Genomic DNA, 15,130 nt, shown 5'->3' on the forward strand with positions numbered 1-15,130 from the left:
ATACGCCTCTTGGATTAAATAGCTGCCTGCTTTAGTGCAGGAACCTTAATGCACTTTCCAGTGAAATCAAAGTGCACTTCATTTGAACTTAGATTAAAACAGCACAACACAAAGCGGTTGCAGATTCAAGTCTGATCACTTTCAATTAACTTGGATTTTTCTTTGTTTCTGTCTCGCTTTTCCTTCCAAGGGGGAGTTGCAGGCTCCCTTTATCCAGGCCTTTTTTTGTTTTTGAGCAAGCTGCAACAGCCACATGGATGGTCTTTCCCTCAAGTTTCTCCTACCGTAGTACTTTCTCAGTGCTTGCCCTCTGACAACCAGGCTGCAATCAGAAACTCACTTCCTGAAGAATCATAAGTGTCAATCTACACCTTATAATTCCAGTGCAGTGCATTAATACACATAGGGCCGGACTTTGCTCTGAGTGACTAACGAATGGCTTAGACTTGCACTTGCCCATAGACTTTCTATGGGCTTTTGCACGGCAAGTTACTATAAATTAAAGATGCAAAAATTGCGGCACCCTCTACAGGGCATCTGCGACCTGTGTGAACAGGGCAAATAGCTGTGTATCTCCTTAACCAATCAGACTGGAGAATCGTTAATGAGCAGCGCAGAGTCTGAACCAGCAAGTTTCAGTTAGATTAGTAAATTCAATGTTAAATCAGGTACAGAAAGCGCAACAAAGAGAGGGATAGAAAGATTTGATTAAGAGAGTGAGATAAAAGAGACAGAAAGAAAAAGTTTTTAAAAAATTGTTTAAATTTAAAAATATCTCCAACAATAAGTAAAGAAAGAAGCAAGAAAGACTTGCATTTATATAGCATCTTTCACAACCTCAGGACGTCCCAAAGCGCTTTACAACCAACAAAGTTGTAATATAGTCACTGTTGTAATGCAGGAAACGCGACAGCCAATTTGCGCACCGCAAGGTCCCAAAAACAGCAATGTGATAATGACCAGATAATCTGTTTTAGTGGTGTTGGCTGAGGGATAAATGTTGGCCAGGACACCGGGGAGAAGTCTCCTGCTCTTCTTTGAAATAGGCCATGGGATCTTTTACGTCCACCTGAGGGAGCAGGCGGGGCCTCGGTTTTAACATCTCATCCCAAAGACAACACTTCCGACAGTACAGCATTCACTCTGTATTGCACTGGAGTATCAGCCTGGATTTTGTGCTCAAGTCCTTTACCCACAACCTTCTGACTCAGAGGTGAGAATGCTACCCACAGTGCCACTTGTAAAAGTTAATTTTCAGTGCCAGAGAGATTGTTTGGCAGTAATTAAGACTGACCACGCTGTTAAAAGGGTACTTACACTGGAATGGACAAGCCCTAACTTAGTTTGGCGAGTTTAGTCTGTATCTATGAGGTAAGTACTGGAACTTTGCACCGTTCAATACATTTGAATGGTGAGTCAGACGGCGAGATGCCGTTTTCGCACAGCTTTTGTAGAAGCAGGGCATTTCGGACAGCAACTTCCAGATTTCCATGTTTAACTGCGCATGTGCGGTCGTATGAAAGTTGCTGTTCGTTTTGCATGTAAATAATGGTGGGTGCTGTCAGCCTCACAGTTACTTTTACAGCAAAATTCGGCCCATTGTTTCTGTTGGACAACCAAGTTGCAGTATTTATTACAGATACAGTATATATGCAGATTTCTCATCACAGAGAACTCCTGTATTGGAATCCTTTCCGAATTAATCTGATCTGACTCAACAGATCAAGAGCTTATTTATTGGCCCAGAAAATGCTTTTAAACTAACGGTGAGCCTAACAGCGCTCTTCATTATTAAGAGCGAAATCGAAGAACAAGTTCCAGCGACCGCATATGCGCAGTCAAACGTAGATATCCGGAACTTGCTCTTCCTCGTTCACCGGTGATGTGACAGCTTCACCTTAAATGGATATTGCCGGCTGCAATCAATGGAATCAATGTACCAGCGCCAACTTGCTCTCCTGCCCAGCTGGAAACGAACTAATCTTGCCACAAAACAGGTGTGCTCAGTTTTTTTAAAGTCTAAACTTAGTTTTAACGGCATGGTAAGTCTTAATGACTGCCAAACAACCTCTCCGGTACTAAAAATTAACTTTTAAAAATGTGGAGTCTCATTCCTCCTGATTTTAGTTTTTGGACTTTTTCCTCCTGTCTCTTTTAATCTTATCCTCTCTTTATTTTGCTTTCTCTATGTCACTTCATAATACCTTATTGGGCATATCTGGGTTTTTAGTCTGCGCTATTTGTCTATGAAATGCACTTTCTGGTTCTCAAAGCATGGCTTTAGAGATCCTTTCACCACTCACATAGCCCGGGAAAGAACGCTGATGTTCTTTGAACTCAGATTTCAAGGAAGTTACCGCCAAAAAGAACGTGGTAACTTAGCGGGTGAATTTAAATCTAATGAGCGGCGATCATTGCTGGTTCGCCGCTTGGAACAATTTCCGGCCCAATATCACTGACAGACTCTGACAAGACAGAGAAAGTAACTTGAACTTCTAAAAACATGCAGAAAAATACATGTGCTTTCGAGGCTTTCCCTGGACTGTAGTTTTTCAGGTGTGAAATGGGCTGCACACTTAGGAACATAGGAAAACTGAGATGCTGAAATGGACTGTTAGCTGCAGCTGAACTTGGGACAAACAATGCAAGAAATTTGGTCAATAATCTAATTTTAACATAAATGTTTCCAATTTAATTCCATGGAATTTAATTTCACTCCACTATAAAGTCGAATACCACTCTATCTGAACTCATTATAAACAATCCCCTCTATTTTTAAAAACCACATTTTCTTGTTATTGATATTTTACCTCAATTTCCTGCACTCCTAACATATAATTCCCTCAAGGCAACTTTCCAATGCTTGCTGAAAATGGATGCGAAACTATTTATATGCCCTACAAGCCACAAATAAATTCAGCAACATGCAATAACTATGCCGATCTCATTGTAACATGGGACTAAATCAGGTACCGTAGTGTGCAGCACTCTTTCCCTAATGCCAAAAAAGTTGGATAAGAAAAATCCTCTGTGATACAAATGAAGTGTCAGCTTCTCTTAACATTTTCAATGTACATAAGGGCTATGTTCAAGGAGACCATGGAACACACAAGTACTGCACAATAAAGATTTGCAGTTATACAGTGCCTTAACAAATCTCTCAAAAATATCTTCAAGTGCTTCACGTAAATGAAAAACTTTGAAGTGCAGCTACTGTTATGTTAACAAATGTGGTAGCCATACAGCACAGTAAAATCCCATCAACAGCAATGAGATGGTAAGTTTTTGGTTTGTGTTGATTGAAGGAGGAGTATTAACCAGGACATTGGGAAATCTCCTGCTCTTCATTTGATTGTGCCATCGGATCCTTTAATGTCCACCTGATCCATGTGGAAGGGGCTCTTGATTTAACATCTCCTCTGAAGGACTGCATCTCTGACAATGTAGCACTGTCTTAGTACTGTGCTGGCATATCAGCTTCGATTATGAACGCAAACTTCTGGTGCAGGGTTGACATCACAAGCGTATGACTTGAAGATGTGAATGCTACTAGATCAGCTGACGCAAAATGACTCAGCCGCACAGCTCACAAATGATAAAGAAGTTAACACAGCAAGTGGATTAATGGGGAATATTTATTAATGCCAGAGACACACGAGCCACACTTTTATTTTATGCTATCAAATTGCTTTCTCAATCCAGAACACGTTTGCCAGTTTTAATCTTTTTTTTGTTGGGTCTTTTTTTTAATGTGACAACAGATTGGTACCTGACAAAGCTGAGGGTGGCATCTGCCACATGCTGTTGAAATATTATGTTAGCTTAGACAAAAACAGGTGCTGAGACTGTCAGTGGATTTACAGACTGTAATAGTGTGACCTTCCTTCTGATGTTTGGAATTTAGAGTGATTTTCAAAAAACTGTTTATTACTTATCAGATAAAGTTTGAAAGTTGCTGCTAAAATCCATGCATTAACGGCATAGCTTAGAACTATCTTCTATTTAGGGGGAAGTCACATGTTAAACTCAGAAAGGATTCGCCACAAATTCCCCAATATCATAAAATCACATCCAAGTATTGCACAAGAATTGAGTTATGTCATGAAGGATATATTGAGTGGACAAATAATGCAAATTATTCCTAACAGGAGGAATGGAAGGTGAGAAAACTCATGGGGAAAGTCACCCTGGGCAGGGGGGCAAGTGCCCTTGTGGCTGGGGACTGTCACGTGGGGAGGCTTGGAGACAAAGGGAAAAACAAATCCTTTCTAATTGTACAATGCTGAAGTTATTATCCAGATTGTGCTAAATGAGGCCTGAAGACAAAGTGTTACATATACACGAGGGGACTTGTGCTCTACAAAACTACACAACATATACCAAAGATTTATACATTAGCATGCATACAAAATGGTAATTGTCAGAATATAGAGGGAAAAACTCCGTTAGATGAAATGAATAATTTTCTTCTTTCCAAGCTTTTTAGAATTGTAGGCTGTTCTAAGAACCTAGGTTTCCCTTCTCCTTGAGTCATAGCGCTCATTAATATTTTATGATCTACAGTAGCTTCCTGGCATTGCATCAATATGAATATTAGCATGTTTTCAGTTTATTCAGAGAATTCCAATATTAAAGCAATTTTACATGTTGGTTTCCACCTGCCACAATGCACAATGGCACTTTTAAAATCTTATTGAAGCGCTAAATCACTTTTTTTTCTCCAGTAATGTAAAGATTCCATTTAAAGCTGCTTATATGAAAGCATGCCATTTTTCTGCTTTGACACAAACAAGACTATTTGTCTTGCTTATATTAAATATAGCTCCTGGTAACCATTAATCATTTGAAAAAAAATCCACATTTTTATATTTCTATGATCAAATTATGAGGAGGATAACGTCTAAATCTTGCTCAATTAACTGGTTATTCTTCGTATACATAATCTGAAGGTGCCATTACTTTCTTTTTGTGACACCTTGTCGCCAATTAGTCAGTGGTTACTGTACTCAAAGTTGGCTCCTGCAGGTCTATCTGTATTGGAGCATCAGCTTGGCTCAGTTGCTGGGCACACTTGCTTGAGTTAGCAGGTTGTGGGTTCCAGCCACAAGGCTAACATAATCTAGGCTAACACTCCAGAGTGGTACACTGAGGGAGTGTTGCATTTTTGGAGATGCTACCATTTGGACGAGACATTAAACTGAGGCTCCATCTGCCTGTTCTGGCTGTGCAGGTGGGAGCTAAAGCTATCATGGCATTCTATGAAGAAAAGCAGGGAGTTCATGCAATAACAGACTTCAGCATGGAACCAAACTTCGGCTCATCAAGCCCAAGTTTTTCTCGACATAGCCACCTAGTCAAGTTCCACGCCTGCTTGCTCTCCAATATTCCTCTTTTTCAAGCAAGAATCAAATTTCCTTTAAAAGAATTAACAGACTCTACTTCAACAATGGTTTATGGCAGAAATTCCACATTCCAACCACTATCTATGTGCAGGATTTGTTAACCTTCCCTTGAATGGTTTCATTTTTCTGATATCCTGGCCAATATTCCTCCCTTAATCTACACCATCAAAAACATACTAACTGATCATTCATCTCATTACCATGTGCAGGAGCTTGCTGTGTGCAAAATGGTTATTGCGTTTGCTTATATAACAGGTTATGTACTTGAACCAAATTTACTGTGTGAACTGCTTTGAGGGGTTGCTATGTAAGTGCAAGCCTTTCTTTCTTAACTGCTACAGTGCATGCTACAAACTGAAACATAGCACTAATAAACAAAATCAGGCAAGTCCACAGCAAGGTATGGACACTATTAACACCATTAGTCACCTGTGTATAAAAGTGATTAGCATATGTGTTCTCACGATCTCAACGACTTGTTCTCCCCACCACTCTTGGGACAGTCCAATAAAGGATCGCACACTGCCCGTTCATAACAGTTTTGAGGAAGAATTCCAGCCAAAATATTTCTCTTTCTGATCTTGACTAATCTGCTATCAATAGCCACCATTTTCTGTTTTTGTATCAGATTTCCGGCACTTGTGATTTGTTTTTTTCTGTAAGGTGTGCAACAGTTGCAAATCGCTTGGGACAATAGTTAAAATTCCAGCACAACTTGTTACCCGAACTTACTTAGCACCAGGAGTTCTACCAGTCCTCTCTCAAATGCACCACCATAGAGCACATAAAGAAAATGAAGAAAAACAGACCTGCCTTTTCCTTGAGAGTGCAGCTCCCATTAACACAGCATTGTGAGGCAATGGTGTTAGAAACTGATCAATAAGGATGACCTAAGCCCTGGCTTAAAATACTTCTGAAGCACATTTAGAAAGCACAAGTTTCTGTGTTTACAATTAATTAATTTGATAAATACTGGGCTCTGGAATGTTTCATTCTGCTAATACCTTCATTAATGAACACTTCTGCCTATGATGCTGTGGTAATATCAGTGCTGCAGGTAAATCCTATTGGTGCTTCATTGTGTTGTACTGAAGAGTAACCTCTCTCCATGAGGATGTAGGAAGTTGAAATCGAACAACCCTTAAAACTAGATGCGAGCTCCTACCTCTAGGGCCCAGCACACTGATTTACACATTCAGCATTACTGAGGTCAAAAGTAATCCAGTCCCACAAGACTTCTCGGCTGACTTCTAGAGCATGCGGTCCTTTCGGACTACCACCCAACTTTACAATTTAACCAGTTGGACCTGATGGAGCAGCTGAGGCAAGTGGAACATGGATCCACATCACATTTTAACAAAAGGAACACCTTGAGTGGTGGCATGCCATTAAAACAGCCGTGAACATTTGATCTTCTGCACGAAGACTAAAGAAAGAAAGAAGAAAAAAAAATACACTGATCACATCTCTCAGGGCTTCTTAAAACACGTCACATTCAGTGAATTACTTTGAAGTGTAGTCACTATTGTAAAGTAGGTTGAAATTTGGTACAAACTAAAAATTAAAAATACAATAATTTTTTCAAATGTAATTTTTAACATTTGAATTTAAAGAAAACTGATGTCTAATCACACCAAAAAAGAAAGAACCATGATAGAAGAAGTCATTACATTTTAACCATGCAAAGAATGCAGGAACAGCAATCAGTGAGAAAAAGAATTCACCTTTGGGAGGTGCATTCTATGTGGCAGGTGAAGTGCAGATAATGGGGACAACGCACCCAACATTATAACATCAGAATACATGGAGAACGCTGGGAAGAAGAAAGCCTTAAAAATCCATACACACAAACATGCCACACTAACCTCTTTTGTAGATTCAAATCTTGCCTGGCTCGTTCTTGTGCCAGCTCTTCGGAAATTCGCTTTCTGACTTCCTCATCAGTAACTGTAGCAAAGGAAAACAAAAGTTAGTGGAGCAGTAGCACACAAGTTCTGAAGCAAACATTCATATCTCTTATGTGTGTTGAATGCACAATCTAACTTAAATCCACTAAATCAAAAACACAATAACTGGACGTGTCAAAAATTATTCTATTTTTCATACTGCACTTACAGAAACAACACAAACTCTTTGTATTGCTAATCTTAGCAAAAATTGAGATTACAACAATGCACTTTCTATAATTGTTGAATATCAAAACAATTTCCCTGTTAGTAGCATTTCATTATTGATCAACCAATGCCAATTTCATGAAGACAGTTCCTCTTTGTATCTTGTGGGCTGCAATATTAAGCTATCAATTTACTCTGTGGACAAGATGGGTATTTGCACTGCCGACATGAGAATGGATATTGATATTTTAGATATGTAAAGATTAGAAAAAGGGAATATTTAACAGCACTGTGCAGCTGAAATGGCAGACAAGCTGTCTTAATTTTTTTTGTAAATGGCCCTCTATGCGAGAGCAGCCTGCATTTATTTTTCACTTTATCCTCTTCAATGTAGTCAGAAGCAATCACATTCCTCCACCCATCAATTGCCAGCTTGGAAAGGCACCGCGTTATTGACTAAAACAGTGAGCAACACTCAAAGAAAAGTGCATTTAGAGTGGGATTCTCAAATACCAGCCAAATTTCAATTTCATTGGGGTGGATTCAGAAATTCTCACTCCTGCTCCAAATGGAACATTTCGAAAACAGGTTTTGATCCTTCACCCACAACGCAAAAGGCAGCTAGCAATATATGCAGTAACATTAGTCGGGACCTGTAACAATGTCACATAGAATAGGTCACACTGTACATTCCCCATTATCTTCAGGCTTTAACATGAGCGTTTTTCACAGCTCCATGCGAATCTGCTTAAAATAATTGTGTTCATTTTTGAAACGCTAACAATGTCTCTGTTTTTGCACAAAATCCCCTCAAAATAAAGCTGGTTGTCATCTCTTTTCATTTCAATAACAAGTGAACATTTCAGGTTGGAGCGAATTTCTGAGACTAACCCTTACCACTGCCACAGTTCTTATTTGTCAGCTCAAATAGTTTAGACAATAATCAACGATAAAATGATAGACTGATCTTTTTCCTTTCCCTGGCGGAAGACCCACATAATATGTGGTCTTACTCATTGGATGCAAGTAAAAATCCATAGAACACTTGCCGTCATCCATTATCTGAGATTTAACCATCATGGACTTCTGGAGAGATTTGTAAATAGTCTTCAATTTAAACGCATTTAGTGAGACTTCTGCAATGGGGGAGAGACAGTACATTGTGTTTTTCATTTCAGGCAATGAAATAAAACTCACAATGTCTTGACTTCGGGAATTAGTATTCATTGCTTCACTGGCATGAAGTAATTCACAACCAACTATGCTATGGAACTATTGATTCAACATCCTCAAATATGACCATGAACATAAGCATTTAAAGAGCTTTTTAGACTTTATTCTGGAGGATGCATATTATTTGTACCTTTACAGTCCACACAGACAATACAATTGCACTAACAATATGGCATATCAAGTATCACTCAGTAGTTTACAGAACTATTTCCAATCCTTCATCAAGACCACTAGAATGAAACATTATCTTGTTAGCAGGTGGAGTGTTTCTATCTATTCTGGGGAGAAAAGCCTTCAGAACAGTGTCTCAAACTTGTGAACTTCTCTGTGGCTGCTTGTTTATTTACTTTTAAAATGTTATTTATCTGCAATACATCAATGGAGTCACTGCTCTACTATAAAATAGAGACTTTATTATTGCTGTGTTTAAAATCATTATGAAAAACATGGGTCAGTAGGCACGATATACAGCTTGAGTCAATATACTCATGTCAACAGAAAAATCGGCAGTGTGGATGAATGCTCCATGATTCTCATCTTTCCTTTGATTTAGCAAATACTTTAAAAGTAATGGGAACATTTTTAAATTTATTAGTTTTAACTCAGATAGTTATGAGATCAAATAGCTGGCATGTGCTCCTTACAAGCCACTTTTAGGTTTTAACTGGACACCACTTTTCTTGGTTTCCCTTTTTAGCTGACCTAAATCAGCTGAGGGAAAAACAATACTCAAACATGTTCCCTTAAATTCAGTTTGTGCTGTCATCGGCACTTTTGTCAATCACCTGCTTGAGACAATCGGGATCTTCTCACACGAACTATCCAAACATGGAGAAGCTGGGGTGGTTTTCCTTACAGCAGAGAAGGTTAAGAGGAGAGTTGATAGAAGTATCCAAAATCATGAAGGGTTTAGATAAAGTAAATGAAGAGAAACTGGCAGAAGGGTCGAAAACCAGAGGACACAAATTTGAGGTGATTGGCAAAAGAACCAAAGACGACATGAGGAAAAACTTTTTTAAAGCAGCGAGTAGTTATGATCTGGAATGCGCTGCCTGAAAGGGTGGTGGAAGCAGATTCAATCATGGCTTTCAAAAAGGAATTTAATAAATACTTGAAGGGAAAAAATTTGCAGGGCTACAGGGAAAGAGCGGGGGAATGGGACTAACTGGATTGGTCTTACAAAGATCCGGCATGGGCTCAATGGCCTCCTTCCTGTAGCCATTCCATGATTCTACATCAGCAATTTCATAGTGTGGATTTCTGATACATCTACACAATCAGGCAGTGCAGTATTATACATGGAATTTGTGTATTCCCAGCACAAATCTTTTAAGCTGAAAATCCTCACCCATCCCCTCTTTCCTGAAGACACTGACTTTTACTGGGTGCAAGCAGCTGTTGAGCAATTTGTCCAAGTGAGCCTAGGCAGTGAATGCTGTTCAACCATGGAGGACTTCGTTGCAGAGTCCAAAGTTTGCATGCATGCACCGGATAGCTACACAGCAAAGATATCCTAGCATTTACATTGTTTCTATGCCTTTCTTGAGGGAGTTCTCACTTACAGATTTGGTTAAGAGAATATACAAAAAACTGCAGTGGTATACAGCCAAGATCTGTTGAAGTATTTTGATTTCCATACATTGTACACAAGGCTATAGAGTTTGACCACAAATAATGCTTTTAGAAACAAATTTCAGAGTAACAGATTTGAATATCCTCTTACTTTTCTTCTGATTGTTAGAATATCTCGGTTTGAACACTGAATGTTGACGTCATCATGGAATCTGACTGAGTTACTCTCTCCGACAGGGAGGGGAAGCTGAAAAATCACATTGTAAACCGCAATGACAGCATCACCGAAACACCCTAGGTAAAAAAAACTGTTCCACTGACATTATTCGAGCTCCCACATTCTGTCAGGCTCAGAAGACTCCTTCCACTCAGTTCCCTGATGATGGCACTCCAAGGCTCAATAAAAGGAATCAACAAAAAAAGGAATACGAACAGGTGGTGAGAATCGATAGTCGATTGAAAAGGCTTATTAATAACAGGAGTCCCTGTTTAAGAACTTGTTAAACTGAACTATTCCCACTGCTGATGCAGGGACCTGCAGCATTTACAATGTCTGAACCAAGATTTTTCTCCAAAACCTCTATTACTTATCCGACAGGGAAAAGACAATTTTACAATGTGGGGGGAAAAAACCCAATAAATCAACGACATTTCAAAACTTAGTTTTTTGTTCATGTATATTGTGTTAATTGTACAAGGTAGTCACATTTATCTCAGACATTACCCATACTTAAACTTCTCCAGGAAAGGTCCCAAAGTATCACTGGCTTGGTACGTTATGTTATTCAGGCATACTAAGACAGGGCACCACAGAACCATAGTTCTTCATCTTGCAGTTGGAAACTTATCTGCCACCCACACCAAGGTACTATACATGATGCTTTTCATTGTCTGAAGATTTGTCCATTGCACAATAAGCAAGTCCAGATCAATACACTTTTCAGGCTTGGGACATTTCTGATGGCCATCTCAGAGAACCTATTGAGACTGTAGATTGGAAGAAATTTCTTTCCTCATAGGAGTAGTAGATAGGTGAAATGAAGTTTCGTCAAGAAATGTTAATGTCATGTCAATTAACTGCTTTAAAGAAATTGCAGGAAAATATGGTTACAAAAATGATTGAAGATTAGAGCTCGAGCCATTGATGGTTGAACATTGTGGGTTTAGTCTTGCGGGGATCGTAAGAAGTTCATCTGTAGAATGAAAATGCATTTTGAATGAATACATTTTATCTGTGTTTATTCTTCTCTCTTATGGAGGTTAAATAAACTAGTTGCTGGTTGAAATAGTTCTTTATTACACTGCCCTTTCACTCCTGGAACCAACCCAAAGACCATAAGACCATAAGAGATAGGAACAGGGGTAGGCCATTCGGCCCCTCGAGCCTGCTCCGCCATTCAATTAGATCATGGCTGATTTGATTTTTTACCTCAAGTCCACTTTCCCACCTTTTCCCCATATCCTTTGACTCCCTTGCTGATCAAAAATTTGTCCAACTCAGCCTTGAATGTATTCAATGACTCAGCTTCCACAGCTTTTTGAGGTGAAGAATTCCAAAGATTCACGACTCTCTGGGAGAAGAAATTCCTCATTTCCGTCTTAAACGGGCGACCTCTTATTCTGAGACTATGTCCCCTAGTTTTAGATTCCCCCATGAGGGGTAACATCCTCTCAGCATCTACCCTATCGAGTCCCCTAAGAAGCTTGGATGTTTCAATAAGATCTCCTCTCATTCTTCTAAACTCCAATGAGTATCGACCCAACCTGTTCAAACTTTCCTCATAAGACAACCCTTCCATACCTGGAATCAACCCAGTGAACCTTCTCTGAACTGCCTCCAATGTAAGTATGTCCTTCCTTAAATAAGGGCACCAGAATTATACGCATTACTCCAGGTGTGGTCTCACCAGCACCCTGTACAGTTGTAGCATGACTTCCCTGCTTTTATACTCCATCCCCCTATAAACAAAGGCCAATATTCCGTTTGCCTTCCGGATTACCTGCTGCACCTGTATGTTGACTTTTTGTGTTTCATGTACGAGGACACCCAGATCCCTCTGTACCACAGCATTTTGTAGTATTTCTCCATTCAAATAATATTTCGCTTTTTTATTTTTCCTCCCAAAGTTGATGACTTCACATTTTCCCACATTACATTCCATCTGCCAAATTTTTGCCCATTCGCTTAACCCGTCAATATCCCTTTGCAGACACTTTGTGTCCTCATTGCAACTTGCTTTTCCACCTATCTTTGTATCATCAGCAAATTTGGCCACAAGACACTCTGTTCCTTCATCCTAGTCATTGATATATATTGTAAATAGTTGAGGCCCCAGCACTGAGCCCTGCGGCACCCCACTAGTTACAGATTGCCATTTTGAAAATGACCCTTTTATCCCGACTCTTTGTTTTCTGTTAGTTAGCCAATCCTCTATCCATGCCAGTATATTACCCCCAACACCATGAGCTCTTATCTTGTGCAGTAATCTTTTATGTGGCACCTTATCGAATGCCTTTTGGAAATCCAAATGTACTGCATCCATTGGTTCCCCTTTATCCACCCTGCCCGTTACTTCCTCAAAGAACTCTAATAAATTTGTCAGACATGATTTCCCCTTCATAAAACCATGTTGGCTCTCCTTGATTGTATTATGAATTTCTAAATGTCCTGCTGCTACTTCCTTAATAATGGATCTAGCATTTTTCCAATGACAGATGTTAGGCTAACTTCTTGAATAGGGGTGTTACGTTTGCGGTTTTCCAATCTGCTGGGATCTTTCCAGAATCTAGTGAATTCTGGAAGATTACAACCAATGCATCCACTATCTCTGTAGCCACTTCCTTTAAGACCCTCGGATGCAAGCCATCAGGTCCAGGGGACTTGTCAGCCTTTAGACCCATTAGTTTACCTACTACTTTTTCTCTAGTGATAGTGATTGTTTTTAGTTCCTCCCTCCCCTTTGCCCCTTGATTTTCTACTATTATTGGTGTATTATTAGTGTCTTCTACTGTGAAGACAGATACAAAATATCTGTTAAATTCCTCTGCCATTTCCTTGTTTTCCATTATTATTTCCCTCGTCTCATCCTCTAAGGGACCAATGTTTACGTTAGCTACCCTCTTCCTTTTTATATACTTGTGGAAGCTTTTACTGTCAGTTTTTATATTTCTTGCTAGTTTACTCTCATAATTTATTTTCTCACTCTTTATTATTCTTTTAGTCATCTTTTGCTGGTTTTTAAAGTTTTCCCAATCTTCGGGCTTACCAGTAATCTTTGCCACGTTGTATGCTTTTTCTTTTAACCTGATACCATCCTTTACTTCCTTTGTTAGCCATGGTTGGTTCACCCTTTTTGTGGAGTCTTTCCCCCTCACAAGGATATATTTTTGTTGCGAGTCATAAAATATCTTTTTAAATGTTTGCCACTGCTTATCCACCATCATAGCATCTCATCTATTTACCCAGTTCAATTTAGCCAATTCTGCCTTCATTCCTTTATAATTACCCTTATTTAAGTTTAATACAGTAGTTTCAGACCCAAGATCCTCGCTCTCAAACTGGATGTGAAATTCTATCATGTTATGATCACTGCTTCCCAAGGGATCCTTTACTTTGAGATCATTAATTAATCCTGTTTCATTACCCATTACCAGATCCAAAATGGCCCATATACTACTCCCACCAGTGATTTCTTTCCCTTGCTATTTCTTACCTCCACCCAAATTGATTCAACATCTTGATCTTCTGAGCCAAGATCATTTCTCACTATTATACCAATTTCATCCTTTATTAACAGAGCTACCCCACCACCTTTACCTTTTTTCCTATCCTTCCGAATTGTTAAATAACCCTGAATATTTAGCTCCCAACCTTGGTCATCTTGCAGCCACGTCTCTGTAATGGCCACGAGACCATACCCATTTGTTTCTATTTGTGCCGTCAAGAAGGTTCACTCGGCTAATCCCGGGGATGAGGGGGTGGACATATGAGGACAGGTTGAGTAGATTGGGACTCTACTCATTGGAGTTCAGAAGAATGAGAAGCGATCTTATTGAAACATATAAGATCGGGTGGATGCGGTAAGGATGTTCCCAAGGATGGGTGAAACTCGAACGAGGGGGCATAATCTTAGAATAAGGGGCTGCTCTTTCAAAACTGAGATGAGGAGAAACTTCTTCACTCAGAGGGTAGTAGGTCTGTGGAATTTGCTGCCCCAGGAAGCTGTGGAAGCTACATCATTAAATAAATTTAAAACAGAAATAGACAGTTTCCTAGAAGTAAAGGGAATTAGGGGTTACGGGGAGCAGGCAGGAAATTGGACATGAATTTAAATTTGATGTTAGGATCAGATCAGCCATGATCTTATTGAATGGCGGAGCAGGCTCGAGGGGCCGATTGGCCTCCTCCTGCTCCTATTTCTTATGGTCTTATGTTCATCTATCTTATTACGAATGCTGCGCGCATTCAGATAAAGAACCTTTAATTTTGTCTTTTTACCATTCTTTCCTACCCCGGCCCTATTTGCTAGTGCACTCTTATGTTTGTACGCTCCGTCCCTTCCTGACACACTCTGTTTATCATTACCCCCATCACTTTCCTGTACTACTTCCTTGAAAATGACAATCTTCCCTTAGATAGTCTGCTGGCTGCAAGGGACGGTAGCGATTTCGGGCACTCTCAACCCAAACTTGCCCACATTTTAACACAAATTGACAATGTCTCTGAGCGAGCTTGGAAAGGTGGCTGCTGTGAGGAATGTCGATGTCGTACTGATGCAGAATGTGGTCCTTTATTAAGGTTGAGGGTCA

General features: G+C 39.6%; 1 protein-coding gene across 1 annotated transcript in view; it reads right to left on the bottom strand.

Annotated features, from left to right (window-relative positions):
- The window catches only part of chchd3a (coiled-coil-helix-coiled-coil-helix domain containing 3a), a 230,631-nt gene that overhangs the window by 161,984 nt on the left and 53,517 nt on the right, over window positions 1-15,130 (bottom strand). Inside the window, exon 3 of the mRNA XM_068005174.1 lies at window positions 7,268-7,349. Coding sequence (XP_067861275.1) covers window positions 7,268-7,349 — 82 coding nt within the window. The remainder of the gene's footprint in view (window positions 1-7,267; window positions 7,350-15,130) is intronic.

This window comes from Heptranchias perlo, chromosome 24, assembly GCF_035084215.1.
Source record: "Heptranchias perlo isolate sHepPer1 chromosome 24, sHepPer1.hap1, whole genome shotgun sequence".
Lineage (NCBI taxonomy): Eukaryota > Metazoa > Chordata > Chondrichthyes > Hexanchiformes > Hexanchidae > Heptranchias > Heptranchias perlo.